General features: G+C 42.3%; 1 protein-coding gene across 1 annotated transcript; it reads left to right on the top strand.

The window, feature by feature from the left end:
• The first annotated feature begins 694 nt into the window (after positions 1-694).
• Positions 695-14,018, top strand: LOC311016701 (phosphatidylinositol 4,5-bisphosphate 3-kinase catalytic subunit gamma isoform). Its single transcript, XM_084014587.1, has 12 exons — positions 695-1,144; positions 2,238-3,427; positions 6,956-7,616; positions 8,440-8,505; positions 9,594-9,819; positions 10,428-10,522; positions 11,010-11,153; positions 11,284-11,374; positions 12,202-12,332; positions 12,502-12,613; positions 12,809-12,966; positions 13,463-14,018. Exons 1-12 carry the CDS (start codon positions 899-901, stop codon positions 13,718-13,720), a joined length of 3,378 nt encoding a protein of 1,125 aa, XP_083870713.1. The 5' UTR covers positions 695-898; the 3' UTR covers positions 13,721-14,018.
• Positions 14,019-16,889: the final 2,871 nt, after the last annotated feature.

The raw sequence follows: 16,889 nt of genomic DNA, 5'->3' as shown, positions 1-16,889 counted from the left end.
ACGTTGGGTTTACTCAACGTGGCTGTACATGGTGTACTTTCTAGCCGAGCGTGAGCTGTTCACTTCTGCTGATTGGGCTTCAAGAATCTTTTATTTTGCTGAAGTGCTGTGACGAGGAAAGTGCTGTACTGAATATTGTTAAAAGTGTAATTTTAGTGCAGGGAGATCAGTGGGTGGTTCAGAGAGATGTAATCACAGGAGATGTGAACCTTTAACAGTCATACTTGAAAATCCCCACTGATACCCAGACAAATATGACTAATTCCACCTTTCCATTTGAATTCAATGTTCAACCATAACCCATTGTGCAGTGAATAGCAGTAATAGCAAGCCAAACAACTCAAACCAGTTTGGTGCATTCCTGTAAGACATTAGTACTGCTCCCTTTTGAAGAGTATGAACACTTCCCTCTTTGTTGTTATCACCATATTTTTGAGGACATACTAAACGTTGAAGGCAAGATAAACACATTTCATTGTGTATTGCATTTGTTTTCAAAGTGGAACACTGTAAAAGTACTACCGTTTGTTATCTAAATGCAAAGAGGGAACAAGGAAGTCAACCCCTTTACAATGTCAGTAAATGCTTTGTTGGTATTCATACGAGGGTGTTTGAGAACTGTGTCTAAAAGAATGAGGAAGTCCCAAAGCAATCACAAGAAACAGGAACACACAGTCTCACATGGTCAAACAGGTACAGACTCACACAGAATGCGGCTGAGCAGCTTCAGAAAGCACCTGTAGCTTATTTGTGAGATATCTTTAGCTTTTTCTTAATTATTTTTCACATCTGCAATGTGTTATTAACAACCTGTAAATCACACTGCAGAGATGGTTTTGATAATCAGTTAGATTTAAAAAGAACAAAACATTTTTTAACCCCGAGACTTGCTCTCCCGATGGATCGTGCATTGCTCCTGAATCAGCCTGTCGGTCCACATGCTGTGGACTTTCCGTCTGGGATGCCAACTCAAAGCTGCTCTGAGAACAACCTGAAGTTTGTCTGTGAGTTTAGGCCTGGACCTGGTCCATCGCAGGCGTCGGGCGATGAGGATTACAATGCCAATATGGTGTGCGAATCTGTGTCAGTCATCCTCCCTGCACAGTGCAGCGTCCACCAGCTGCGTCTGCGCATCTGTATGCAGGTAAAACACTATTAAATGAGCTATTGTTAGAAAAATGTATAATTTGTTATGATTATTTTGTTCTTTTTCTAAGTGTTTTAAGCATTTTCTTTTCATTTATAGCTGGTCATTGCAACCTAGATTTTGCACTTTGCTAATTGAATATTTACGAAGGCACGCATGTTGATGTTGCGGGTGCTGCTAGTGTTTGTGATTGGAGGTGAGGAATGGAGAGAAAACAGGAAATGTCCTTGAAAAGCGGAGTGGATAGTGATGGCAATGGTGGTTGGGCGACCTGTCCTGTGACCATGTATCTCTAAAAAGTTGACTTTTTATGAGCTCAGAAAAACAGGCATGTTTTCATCGTTATGACAAAACATTTTACAGCTGATCCGAGAGGCTTTTTTGGAGAGTTTATTTAGAGTTGTGGAAGTGTATATTGCGGGCATGCGACTGATTAGCTCTAGTGATTAGCATCAGTGCTAGCGATTAGCATAACAAATTGAAAGAGCCGTAGTGAGCGGGAAGTTAAAAACAGTGAAGTCCAGCTACATGCTAAAGTAATGTAGACCAAGCCAAGCAGTTCATGTTGTGCTTTTTACCTTCTGTAACTGTAGCATGGAATTAGCAAGCTAGCTAACTAGCTAGCTAACAGCCAGCCCCTTAATGAGTCAAACTGAACAACGTAATGCTTCATCCACACACTCTAATCAGAGTGTAGGAAAGCACATTCCTATCAGCAGATAATAAGTCAATAATTGATTCGCCAGATTTTATAATGTTCTGATGCTTTAATTTCACAGTAAAGAGAGACAAAGGCCTGTTCTGTGAACTGTTTGAAATTGATCCAATGAGACTTTTATTTTGAATCCATTATCAAGTCAAAACGTTGGCCTCTCAACATCGGCATGTCAACATTGTCATTATAAGCATGACGTTAGCATGCTGACTAGGGTATAGGGTTTAGCTCAACCCACCACTGTGCTTTATTCTATCTATATATTGACATAACCTCACAGAGCTGCTGGTGTGGCTGCATATTTTCTTTATTTAAATGTATAATCAAGCTGCAACATAAACATTTCCCCCCCAATTTTATTCTCTTTGTCTTCAGGCACAGGAACAAAATTGCCACCCAGACCCACTTGCTGTTTTGGACCCAGAGAAATACACTCTGCTATATGCCAGGGATGAAGAATGGTACGAGGCCTACGATGACTGCCAGGTCATCAGGACGTTAGACATTCCATGGTCATGTGACGAAACTGGCCGTCTGTTGGCGCACATAGTGGTGAAACCGCCGATGGCAGTGGATTCAGAGGAGAGGAAGAAACAACAGCAGTGTCTGGTTTACCTAATTGGACATAATCTGGAGAAAGAAGCATCTGACAGACTTAATGAGCTCACATTTACCCGCAGGAAACTGGCATCTCCGAGGAGACAAGAGCTAAGGGACCGGGACGACGTGTTATATGCTACAGAGCCTTGGATAACATGTGCCCCCATTCCAAATGACCTTGAGGACCAGCTAAACAGAAAGCTTCCTGTCACCCTCCATTACATGAACAAGATCAGCTTCAGCATACATGTGGACTTTAGCATCACACCAAATGTTCTTCTTACATTTTTTAGAAGGGTGATGGCAGACCAGGGGCTTGAGAACGACACTTCTGATAGTCTGGTCTTGAAGGTCTCCGGGAGGGAAGAGTTTTTATCTGGAGACCACCCCTTGAGTGATTTCCTCTGGGTTCGACAGTGCTTGAAAACCATTCAAGACCTCCACCTCTCTGTGGTCCCCGTGTCGCAGCTTGCAGACGAGACAGTCAAATTTGTGGATTGGCCGCTTGTTGACGGCTCCAGTGGCCAGTTCAGCTCCCACGATGATCTCCGCCTCGATGGGAAGGATTTGGATGACATCTTCATGATATCCTTGTGGGACTGCAACAGAAGACTCCGAGTGAAATTGCTTGGCTTTGACATCCCAAAACTTCCAAACAAATGCCCTCAGTCTGTTTATGTAAAAGCCTCCATACTTTATGGGAACAAGGTTCTCTCGTCAGTGTCCTTCCTTCCCAAGGCCATTGCAGATGAGGTGCTGTGGAACGAGTGGCTGGACTTTGATGTTCTCCTCAGGGATCTGCCACGTGGAGCCAAGCTGGGTTTCACTATTAATACTAGTGGTGGCGACATCTCCCCAGGATCCAAAGACTCAAAGCCGCCATCATCATCAGGCAAAGCACCAGAGCCACAGAAAGGGAAGGGGAAGGTGCTCTACTTTGTCAATCTTCTCCTCATTGATCACAGGTCAGGTTTTTAATATCAGTTAAAACGTCAAGTGTTAAATATCAAAAAGGGATAACAAAGTGCCTTCTGTATCTTTTGTACTTCCGATTTTATGGAAATTATGCTTTGAAAAGTGAATATATATGACCTAATATGTTTAACAAAACATACAGGCAGAAATTCTGAAGAAATTGTTAATAGATTTTTTAAGTAAATACAGGAAGTTGGGAAGCTAAGACACCCTATGTGCTTATATTATGAGCGAAACAACACAAAATGTCATATCATTAGCAAACTGGTCATTCACCAGGCATCTGGTCATTTAATTAATAATAATTCTTATCATCATCATCATCATCATCATGCTTTTACTAACAATGGCAATAATTAAGAAATGTTATATTTTAGTAATATCCCCACATTCACTGTAATCACAATGATGACTACACCAGGAGAATGATGCAAGCCTGAAGTTGTGGCAAACTTCAGGGCTAACCCCCTTCACTTGTGATAGGAGTGATAGGTGATATTGCGTGGTAGGGGCAGACAATTGAATTAACTGCTTTTGTAGTGTAAAGTAAACTAAACACAAAACAGTCCATCACCATCTTTCTCAGCTGAGGTGCCTTTTACCCTATAGACAGCGACCTCTAGTGGCACTTGCTGTGCTCAACTAAGCATCATAGACAGCAGAGCTGTATTTATGACTGAATTCTAAATCAGGCCATCAGGATTTCCAAATACACAGTATACCATAATACCCACCCAAACCTTGTAGGAACATCATGTTTCAGGAACATATATCTCCTTCAAACTAGTATTACTATTACACAACATTTAAAGGAGAAATCCGGTCATTTTTGACCCCATGTCCGTTGTCCTCAGGGTCATCCCGACTTATTAGAAGCAAAAAACCCGACAAAAATTGACGTTGCCTAGCCCGAGATCTGTACCTGCCTGGCAGCCTTCCAGACTCGCTACAATGCTAACCCATTGGGGCACCGTTGTATCTGCTTTCCTGGGCCACAGAAAACAATTCCAAGACCTATGCAACACAGGTTGTGTCCGTACGAGACACCACGGCGCTCGTTTAGCACAAATAGTGTGGCAAAACGACATAAATGTGTGTTTTAGCATGAAGTTACTCACCTCAAATCACCCCGTAGAGTAGACATTAGCAGTAGACAGCCGAGCGCCTGTCGTCCCTCCCAGTCACCGCAGAAACGAAAACGTTTTTCACGTAGTTTTGATTTTGTATCCATAAAGAAACGACCGAGCAGTGCAGTCGTCATGTCCGTAATAAATCCATGAAGCTGTTACGTCCATATGTATGACTGTTACAACATAGCAACATAGCTTACAGCTAGTAACGTTACGGGCGCTCGTCCGTCCCAGTCACCGCAGAAACGAAGACGTTTTCCTCGTAGTTTTGATTTTGTATCCATAAAGAAACGACCGAGCAGTGCAGTCGTCCTGTCCGTAATAAATCCATGAAGCCGTTATGTCCATATGTATGACTGTTACAACATAGCAACATAGCTTCAGCTAGTAACGTTCCGGGCGCTCGTCCGTCCCAGTCACCGCAGAAACATAGCATCGATAGCTTACAGCTAAACAGTAGCCGGGAGCCAAAACAATGGAAGACTCGTGCAAGTTCCCGTCTCCCGACGTCCTCACTCTGGAGCTGTTTTCAAGCCACTAGTGACAAACTTCTTTCCATCGAGTAGTGCCGTCATGTCCATATGACAGTGTAACTGGCGCTAGCCTACATAGTAAGATTGCTTAGCCTTTGTGACAGTTGAAGCTGCTACAGCGACAACAAATCTCGCGCAGTCTCAGTAGGCTAGTTGTGTTGACGGCATGAGTGGGAGTCGCGTGTCGCGTGTCGTGTGTCGCGTGTCGCGTGTCGCGTGTGTCGCGTGTCGCGTGTCGCGTGTCGCGTGTCGCGTGTCGCGTGTCGCGTGTCGCGTGTCGCGTGTCGCGCGTGCAGACTGCAGTCTCTCATCAACACAGTGAGAACAAAGTGACCCTCGCGCGACTGTCCAAGATGTTTCACTGTACTGGCTTGAAAACAGCTCCAGAGTGAGGACGGCAGACGGGAACTTGCGCGAGACTTGCATTGTTTTGGCTCCCAGCTACTGTTTAGCTGTAAGCTATCGTTGCTATGTTGTAACATAGTCGCACATATGGACATAACGGCTTCATGGATTTATTACGGACAGGACGACTGCACTGCTCGGTCGTTTCTTTATGGATACAAAATCAAAACTACGAGGAAAACGTCTTCGTTTCTGCGGTGACTGGGACGGACGAGCGCCCGGCACGTTACTAGCTGAAGCTATGTTGCTATGTTGTAACAGTCATACATATGGACGTAACAGCTTCATGGATTTATTACGGACATGACGACTGCACTGCTCGGTCGTTTCTTTATGGATACAAAATCAAAACTACGTGAAAAACGTTTTCGTTTCTGCGGTGACTGGGAGGGACTACAGGCGCTCGGCTGTCTACTGCTAATGTCTACTCTACGGGGTGATTTGAGGTGAGTAACTTCATGCTAAAACACACATATTTATGTCGTTTTGCCACACTATTTGTGCTAAACGAGCGCCGTGGTGTCTCGTACGGACACAACCTGTGTTGCATAGGTCTTGGAATTGTTTTCTGTGGCCCAGGAAAGCAGATACAACGGTGCCCCAATGGGTTAGCATTGTAGCGAGTCTGGAAGGCTGCCAGGCAGGTACAGATCTCGGGCTAAGCAACTTCCATTTTTGTCGGGTTTTTTGCTTCTAATAAGTCGGGATGACCCTGAGGACAACGGACATGGGGTCAAAAATGACCGGATTTCTCCTTTAACCTTGAAATCCACAAAACCAGCCAGAAGATATAGGGAATCTGAAAAGACACAATGGAGCAGAGTCGTTTAGTTGGCCAATGTTACAGCAGTCTGCGTTTGAGGGGCAGAACTTAGTGAAGGGTCAATTACCCTGCAACCAGAGAAACCCCCCAATAAAGTTGATAATTCAGTATTTCTAAGAATATCCAGACTAAAATAACATCACAGCCATGGTCTTAAAGGTCCAGTGTGAAGGATTTAGTAGCATCTAATGTTGAGGTTGCAGATTGCATCCAACTGAATACCCCTCTACTCAGAGTGCAAAACTGGGGTAACATTGTGGTATCTTTCAGGATCTCCGCCTCATCTCCTCGGCGGCTCCCATTACTGCAGTTTTATAAGCATGTCGGAGAGCTACGGTGGCCGTAGGGTAAAAAAAACTCTAGAGCATGTGTTTGGTTTGTCTGTTTTGGGCTACTGCAGAAACATGGCAGTGTCACAAGGCAGACTCGATGAGGAGGACCCACTCCCTATAGATGTGAAGCGCTCATTCGAAACTAAAGAACATATAAACAAAGATCCCCCTAAGTCCTATACACCAGGCCTTTAACATGCCTGCTATTGTTCTGAAAAGTATCATAACTCTGTAGAAGGATTGACCTGTCTATGAGTAAACTCTTTTCAACATCTGCGCTTGTTCATCCCTGCAGGTCTATCCTTAGCCAGGGCCTCTACACCATGCACATGTGGTCCTACCCAGACCTGGAGGAAGAGGCCATCACCTACCAGGCTGACAAGCTGTCCTCTGCCACGAACCCAGACATTGCAGACTCCATGGCTATCAGCTTCTTTCTCGACCGCTACAGCTTCCCTGTGGTTCTGCCAAATAGCTTCAGCCCCTCAGAATCTTTGTCTGGCAGTCCTGGCGCCAGCCTCACCCAGGACAAATCTACTGCTTCCTCTAAAACACAATCCCCCTCCTCACCCCCTTCCAGCATTTCTGGCACAGTTTCTTCCTCTCTGCGTGTGAAACCTCTCCAGGACTCTTTGACTGACACTGTAACTCTCAGATCTTCATCTCCAGTCACCAGCACCAACAAACCTTGCCTCAAAGGATTCCGGCAGGAGAGCGTCCGCTACGCCTCAAATCTACCCCAGTATCTGCGTAACATTGATTGGATGAACCGCAGAGTGGTTGAGGATGTCCACTGGCTGCTGGGGAACTGGGATCCTGAAGAACTGGATGTGACAGTGGCCCTGGAGCTGTTAAGCATGGACTTTGCTGACGTGATGGTCAGGAGACTAGCAGTCCAGAGACTGGAGAGCCTGTCCAATGATGATGTGTTGAAGTATTTGCTGCAGCTGGTGCAGGTATGTGCTTGTATAGATAGTGTGTACTGTTGATCTGAAAAACAAAATCAAGCCACATACAAAATGTAATGAATTAATATAGATTTGTATCCACATATATCATTAAAAAAAGAATATAAAAATTAATACAACTAATCAATTGACATAATTCAACAAATTATTAATCATTCAACCAGCTCAACAAGGGGAAAAAAAGTTTGGACTATAGGACATGGAGGACTATATAGAGGAATATGTAGCGGACTATATAGGGCCCTACATAGAGGATTAGGTAGAGGACTATATAGAGGACTATGAAGAGTACTATATAGAGGACTATATAGTTAGGTCATCTGCAAAATTTTCAAAAACGTTGAGACATTACTTGGGCTATTTCCTCTTATTATATCACTGCTATTGCTCAATGGATAAATGTCAGCTTAACGGCGGCTGGTGGACCAGCCATAATAAATACCGATTTTTTTTTTTGTAATAACACATATTGTAAGCTAATTTATTGTCACATAAGTTATGCCACGGATATGTGTTATGAGGAGGCGCTTATCATACTTAGATTTACATTTAGGGCATTTAGCAGACGCTTTTGTCCAAAGCGACTTACAATAAGTACATTTGTCAAAAGAAAGAAACCACAACATATCATTGCCAATAAAGTAAGAGCTAAAAAATAGAAACAAGTGTTAGGTCCTCGTCTGAGTAAAGTAGTAGCTGTTCAGCAAGTATACCTTAAGAACAACAATGCCATGATCAAAGTGCTATAGGTAAGAACATATAAGTGCTATTTTTTTTTGATCGGTTACTTACAGTTTGTTTGTTCTTACAGACCCTCAAAGTGGAACCATACCATGACAGTTTTCTCGCTCGGTACCTAATCCAAAGAGCTCTGCGGGTGAGTCGTACAGCATCCTGATATTCAGTGTAACACAGCAACATATCATACTACATTATAGTAGGATTGGTATATAACAATGTGGTACATCCCTTTGCCATTTTTCTTGCCATTTTCCTCCATTCTTAATAATATTAGTACAGTGCCTTTCATTGTAATCAGAAATCGGTAACTTCCAACTGCTGAGTCAGTCTCCCTCTAGTCTAAAGTGTTTGACCGGCGCAGCCAGGTACATTTCATTATTGCTGACTCACAATGAAGGATCAACAGGCAGATAAAGAAGACCATTCAACTTCCAGTCCCAAGAAAAAGAAACAAAAAACTAATGGAAGTGAAGAAGGGCAAGTAATCAAGAAGCAAAGTGGCCGCAAACGAGGGAAAACGACGGACCTCCTTTCAGTGTGGAGTATTTGAAGGCATCACGCAGATGAGAGACAGTCGACACTGTTCGGTGAGGGAGATGAATCCCAGAGGCTCGCCTGCAGTTCCATCTACCGCCAAAGAGGCCGCTAGAAGCAACGCATCTAAAATATTACTGCCACTTTAAAAATTACTTACACGATGAACTTACACTCACTTGTAAGTGTGCAAATCACACTAACTATAAATAAAAAACACAGTAGCTGAGACTATGACCTGGCGAGGACTGAGAGGTTTGATATACTGAGGAGTGGATGAGCAGATTTCTGAGGTGTGTGTAGAGCAGGGAGAGCTGATTGATGACAGGTGTGTTGGTGGACCGGGCCATTAGTCATACAAACCATAGATCAACACCAGTATGCACCAGTATTGTAGATGCAACTTCAACCAGTCAAACAAGGAAGACATATACATTTTTCTGAAATTATAACATTAATTTGTGATCAGAAAACAAACAGTGTTTCATTATTCTTGTCCACTTGCACTACAGCTGTTCACTCGTGTCCGCCAACAGAGCAACATGTGATATTATGTAAAAAATGTTCGTCTGTTTGACGGACAGAATCTCATTTAAGCACTGCATCTTGTCTTCCTTTCCTTTTCTACATGTGTGTCTGCTGCTATCTTAATCACTCACCTCACATTCGCCGTCTCCTCTTTCACTGCAGAGCAAGAGAATCGGCCACTTCTTCTTCTGGTATGTCCGCAGTGAGGTATCGGGGTGTCCGTACTTCCGCCAGCGCATGACTGTGATTTTGGAGGCCTACCTGCTGGGCTGTGGTCAGGCCATGCTTGACAGCTTCACCCAGCAGGTCCAGGCAGTGGAGGCCCTGCAGGAGGTTGCTATAATGATCAAAAAGCTGTACCCTGACAAGACTGACCTTCCTCTCACAGGTTAGACACATTCAAAAATGACATTCTTGTATTCGCTGCTTCAAGGGTGTTGATCAGGTCCAGTAGGATGACTTATATCAGATCCATCTTTTTTCCTTCACATGAATATACTGTGGGATTTTTTTTATGACATATGTTGTCTCATTTTAACTGAAATATTGAAATTATTGCTAAACAAACAATACATTTGTGTTGTGCATTCCGATTACCCCAACTACCATATTATACAGTATGCCAGACAAATTTTATGTCAAATGCAGTTTGCCAAAAATAACCAGGATGTTCACCTGCATACGGTTGCATTTCGCACTCTTCCAACCAAAGTCCGTCATACAAATTGAAATTAACCGCATAATTATCTATTTTGTATCAGTATTGTGGGCTTTTGTTCCAGCTTACAAGTTACAATGTAAAGCAGTATTTTTTAAAGATGAGCATGGCAGCGGCTCGGTGTGCTGTCACACTGATTTGATCACGTTCTAAGTGTATTACTGACCAATTGGATTGCTACTTGTATAATATGCACTAATGAGTGGGTATTTGGTGCAGCGGGACAATGAACGACGGTACGAGCGTATAATTGTGTGTTTGTGTTTCTATTGCTTTAGCTCCCCTCAGGCTTCGAGAGCTTCTCAGAGACTGTAACCTACCGAATGAATTCCTGCTGCCCTTTGACCCCCGAACCAAAGCTGGAAGGATCTTGGTAAGCCTCCCTAATGCTGTTCAATAAAGAATGTAATTTGTATTGGTTTTTATTATGCTGTATGCGTGTGTGGCTCAATCTTCTGTGTGTGGTTCATCCATATGCAACAACCCTTTCATAGATGTTTGACCACACATGCTGAATAGAATTAGCGAGTTTGAGTCTGAATGTGAAATGATTGCTTAGTTAAACTTCATGTTTTCTATTGTAGGAGCATGTTTTTACTACATTACAATCTAATTGACCATAATATTCCCAGTCTGACAATGAATGAAGCAGAGTTTGTGCATAGACTCATGTGGTTGGATACATATAAGAAGGAATGTTTTAAATGTATCTTTTAAAAAGAATCAAACTTCTAACACCAATACTGCAGTTTCAAGGTTATAGTCCACGCGAGACCTTTTAAGACCACCAAAATGCATCCCCTATGAACTGTCAACCCCTGAATTAACAAATCGGTTCTCGTCATATCCCTCTTGTCCAGCTGGACAAATGCAAGGTGATGGCCTCCAAGAAGAAGCCACTGTGGCTCGAGTTCTCTGCCATGCCATCGCCCACATCTGCTACACCTGTCGGGATCATCTTCAAACAGGGGGACGACCTCAGGCAGGACATGCTGGTCATTCAGGTCAAAGAGATATCCTTTTTTCTTAATTACTCTTTTCAATGAGGAAAAAATTGTGGGTGTTTTTTTTATTGTGAATATTCACTCTATTTTCCCCTTTGGATAAAGTGACTCTGTGACTATTTCTGTTCAGACGCTGGTGGTGATGGACTCTATCTGGCAGGAGAAATCTCTGGACCTCAACCTCGTTCCGTATGGCTGCATCTCCACAGGACACAATATAGGTCATTCTCACATTTATCATCCATTTATTAAGTGGGTTGTTTAACTTCTTATCCTCTGCAAATCAGCAACTGCTTATAAAGTCATGACCCTAATTTGAATTTAATATTGTTATATTTATTATCCATCTTATGTTGTGTATTCTCATCTTATCTTCATGTTTATATTATTTTTTTAATAATTGCAGAAGGTTAGCTCTGGAGCAAACATAAGTTTATGTTACTTTGACATTTAGTTCTGCAAGATAATCTGAACAAATGAAGCACTTTTAGGATTTTTGAAGCTTAAATATAATCAGCAGAAGCAAAAAACTAATGTTACACTATGTTTGACGTCACATCACCACCACTAAGCTAAAGACAGCCTCGTGTTTGGTGTGATGCCGTTTTGTAGTCTCATTTAGACACTTGTTAGCCGCCTTTTTAAATCTTCAAAATTCACGAGTGGGGTATTTATTGATCACAGATCAAAATCTCTTAAGCTTATGTTAAAAACAGATCCTATTTTAGGCATCTAGCCAAAAACCCATTCAACAAAACCCTATAACTTCGAGATGAGGGAAGCAGAAAAAAAGTGCAAAAAGGCTGACATTTCCACGTTTTAAAACTAAAAAAATCCATCATTTTTTTACTGATTGGTGGAGTTTCTTTTGATAGTCATTACAGAATGGAAAAGGATTTTGGAACATAATTAAGTGATGAAGTAGACAAGAATAAGTACAAGCGCTGTAAAACAATTTTCAACACTGTTCTTGTATCTTGTTTCCAGCAACCAGGACGTCCAATGAAAGTGACATGAAAGTTAATACCATCAAGTTTCTCCTCGACAGGTATGATTGAGATTGTGAGGGACGCAGCGACCATCGCTGCAGTCCAGAGGAGCCACGGAGGAACGACGGCAGCCTTCAGAAACGATGCTCTGTTTGAGTGGCTCAAGTCCAAATGTCCACTCCAGGAAATAGTAAGTAGTCTGGACGCAATTCAAAGCCAGGTTTCAAACACGGTTTTGACCGTTTCACGTTCTTTAACATACTTTTACCTACCAATGAATGATTTTTTGACAGCTTATCTGAATATAAAGTGTAGACAAGTTGACGCTGCTACATTGCTGTGATCTCATTTGACCACAGCACTACAAGACTGTGGAAAGATTTGTGAAGTCCTGCGCTGGTTACTGTGTGGCCACGTACGTGTTGGGTATAGGAGATCGACACAATGACAACATCATGATCACAGACCAAGGTATGCACCACTAATGTCTGCTTCACCTCCCAAAAGCTACTAACTGAATTTAGTTGAATAAACCTGTCTGTATTAGTGCAAATGTAAACAATCCAGATTATGTAAATCGCACAGACAGAATGAAAAGTTGAATGAATGTGAACAGTGAAGTGTGAAACCAGATGATTGACATGCTTTTATATTTTCTGGGCCTAGGGAACCTGTTTCACATCGACTTCGGTCACATCCTGGGTAACAGGAAGCACTTCCTCGGCATGAGCAGGGAGCGTGTACCATTCGTCCTCACACCTGACTTCCTGTATGTCATGGGCAGGGGCAAAGGTCGCCACAGCCTCTACTTCCAGCGCTTCAGGGTGAGAAGATCTGATTGTGTAATTATACTCATACATTTCAGAAATGTCAATGAATACATTATGCATTTCAGAAATGTCAATGAATACATTAAGTTTTAAACCGTGGCAGACTCAGGCTGGTTGAAAAAAACACCTGCATGTGACCGGGCGTCTTGTTTTATTCACTGGAAGCACACCTTAGATGGCTCTCAATCCCATTTCCTCTACTGGAAGGGCACTGCATCACAGTCGTGTTTCCATTCACTTATTTTCAAGTATTGCATTAGATAAGCTGGAAGGAACCCCTAAAGGGCAATTCATCACATCTTCTCTAGTGGGCACTGCTGCAAATCTTTTTATTTTTAGGGTCTCATCATCATCATGTTTCTTTCTTTGGGCTGGGAGATTATATTTGTAAAAGTGAATGGACTAGTGAATCCACTGTTCATGTATACGTGCATATGTGTAAATGTACTTTTGTCCTATTTTATTCATATTCCTTCTCGTTCCATATTAGGACACTTGCACCCAAGCATACCTCTCCCTGCGCTCGCACTCTCGTCTGCTGGTCACTCTTTTCTCCCTTATGCTGCTGACGGGCATCCCTGAGCTCAGTGCTGCAGAGGACATGCGCTACCTGCGGGAGGCGCTCCAGGCAGAACAGTGTGAGGCTGAAGCCAAGGAGCATTTTCTTCAGCAGATCTCCGTGTGTGAGCAGCTGGGCTGGACTGTACAGGCAAACTGGTGGATCCACATGGTGGCAGGCATCAAATAGACTGTTGGCGATTTAAAATTTTAAATCATGCTGCCTTAAGACTGCCTCCCTCTCCTTCACCACGGCTGTTATTTACAATAGGCCTTTAGCCTATAGAAGATGCTGTTCCACCTTTTTGCTGTAGATTCTATGCAAACCTGGCTCATCTAGAACAAATCCATTCTGTATGTTTGTCTACTCAATGGTGAAATGAGCCATTTATCCAACTGAAATGACCTACAAGTGATGAAACTGTTCTGATGTGTGCATAAAAAAAAATAAAAAAAAATAGTGTACTTTAACGGGAACTCCACTGATCGCCATCTCTGCGATCTCTTGTGGGTTTTCTCTTAGAAACATACCAAACACAGCAAGCTGGTTATTGCTTCTGGCTTCCATTCATTTCTAAGAGAAGCAGTATTCCCTAGAGGGGAGCGTTTTTTTGTTCATTTTTTTTTGTTTGTTTTTTAGATGAACAAGATATGATTTTAGTATTGGCTGATATTGACAGACCAAATCCCAGATGAGTTTAGAGATTTGTCCAATTCCCAGACAACTGACATCTTGCAGGGGAAAGAAAATTACACATTCATGCATTACACCAGAGTTGTAAACAGATTGGAGTCAGCCCTAATTCATGAACATAGGGACATGTGACTCGCGATATAAAAGGCTGATCTAGAAAATGTAGAATTAGAATGTAGCGCTCAATAGTGCAACACTCATAACGGTTATACTGTATGTGGATGCATTCAGATCTCATAGTCTCATGTAATTGGATGCCATGATTAGTTCCCCAATATGAGACTTATCAATGAGTGTAATGAGGTTGCAGTTTCACATGTCACTTGACCTCTGCATGTATTTTCATATGTAGCCGTTTATAACCATAAAACCCATTATGTTGGGTATAAACATACATTACATAATTTCCCCTACAATTTATGATGTAGGTGTACAGTTTGCACATTCAAAAAGGGGCATCTCCACCAACTTTACATGTCAAGTCATTTCACCGTCATGACGAGTACTGCTTGGTCAATGGACCTGCATTTATACAGCGCTTTTCTAGCATACGTGCTACTCAAGGCTAGAACGTGCACACACAAACATATTCAGCTCGACATAAAGGGCACAACTGTTGTGTTGCTGATTTATACCACTAGGCAGACATTAAGCAGGTACTTGTTAAGAGTTAGAGAGTAAATATAAGGACTACTGAATGTACGATTCTTAGCTGCTATGCTAGTGACTAAGAGCTAGGGCTGTTCGATTTTGCCCAATAATAAAATCCAGATTTTCTTCTCTCAAAATCCGATTTTCGATTACGATTTTGTGAAATGACAAAAGGCAAAGAAATCTCAAATATGCAGTTTTTTTATTGAACATTTTGCAAATAATTTCCCTATTGGGATTTGAGTGCAAACCATACAAGGAAGTATGACACGCTGCTGCTGAGACAAATCCTTAAAAATGCAAGGTCGGTTTTATTTCAAACATTCTATCAACACAGATATGTACATCGATAGTCTGCTGTTACAATGGATTTACCTCGGGTGCACTGTGGAGTCGGTACGAGTGTTTTTAATGCCATGCTAGCTAGAACGATTGACTTGCGCTAGCCATAGCACAAGCGAACTCGGCAACTAGAAGAACTGAATGAAATTTCTTGAAAACTTCTCCTGACATCTCGAACACACCGGCTCACTTGGAAAATAGGTCTTATGTCCAAAATTCCGAACTATCCCTATAAGAGGAAACACCTCACTTTCACATGTATCTTAAGGTGTGTCCATTAAACAAAAAATGAATGAATAAAGTGCAGAACTTTAACTTAACTATAAAAAAAAAAAAAAAAAATTGACATCGTCCTAACTACATAATCGCGATTACGATTTAAAATTGATTAATCGAACAGGCCTTAAAAGGAACTTAGGGCAGGATTTGTGAAAAAATAAACATTCACTTTAAGTCTTTTAATGCTAATGGGTGATGAAGCGTTCAAAACCAAAAAGAATGAGACCACACACATATCTCCCCATTGCCTTGAACAGGCTGTGTGCTGCATGATGTACTGCAATTCGTGGTCCGAATTTCCCGCGCAGTCCGGCGGACGCGACGTCAAATGACGCTGTATGCGCGTACTCGACGGCTTGGAGACCGGAAGAAGACAAGCGCGGTGGACTCAAGTACTGTATGTGTAGTAATGGACTCTGCTTCGGCTGGAAAACGACCCACCACCACACAAAGTCCACTAAAAAGTAATACCAAGAAGAAAACGAGTAAATAAATAACCATGTCACAGCATCAGCTGCACTGAAGAGTTCATGCTCACTCCCGCGCCGGCTTGGCAGATGGCTGCAGTTACCCTAACGGCCGTCGTGTCACTGTTGAGTCTTATTTCTTGATCCTGCCCTAAGTTCCTTTAAGAGCTATCGTTTTGTTGTATGTGCATCCTGGTGAGGTAAACCGCACTTGTTAAACATAACGGCATTCTTCTAGAGTGCTGAGTGAGAATGATATTCTCAAATCCACTGGAGTAAAATCATACTTTGACAAGAATCCTTTTCAGGGGAACTGATTAAATGTTTTTTGAAACCTGAATATGTTGAAAACTGACACCTACAAAGATCTTGTGCACAAACTAACTTGAACCTGGTGCTAGGATAAAAACTGATCAATTCTTAGATGAGAGATCAAGGACTGGCAGGGAACAAAATCAGCTTTACAAATGAAGCACTTAAACATTTGAGTACTTTAGTTTAAGATTTTCCCACGCAACTCAAACTGTGGGAGACTCATTTGTTGTTGCCACATCAATGTTGTTAACTGTCGTTTGCACAAAAGGTGAAAAGCTGGGCCAGGTACTCATCGTACGACAGGTTGAGAACGTAGTGAGATTTAAACGGTTCTGAGCTGGTGGCTTGGCAGGGGATGAGCGGTTTGTCCACAACAATGTAGAAAGTGTCAATCCTGTTCCTGGTTCGACCAACAGCAAGGATGTATGGTTGTCTGCCATCTCTTCTTCGAAGGTATTCGTCGAGGCTGCAGCATGACTAAAAACAGAAAGGAAAGAACATCAACACCTTACACGATCAAGTTTTCAACAGGCTCACAGAGAAACAAGAAGAAGAGAGAGGGTGTGTAGACTAGGGATGTCCCGATCCAGCTTTTTGCACTTCCGATCCGA

The sequence above is a fragment of the Eutrigla gurnardus genome, assembly GCF_963514095.1.
Source record: "Eutrigla gurnardus genome assembly, chromosome: 8".
In the NCBI taxonomy this organism is placed as follows: Eukaryota; Metazoa; Chordata; class Actinopteri; order Perciformes; family Triglidae; genus Eutrigla; species Eutrigla gurnardus.
The sequence above is the reverse complement of the archived record's forward strand: the minus strand, read 5'-3'. Positions and strand labels throughout refer to the sequence as shown.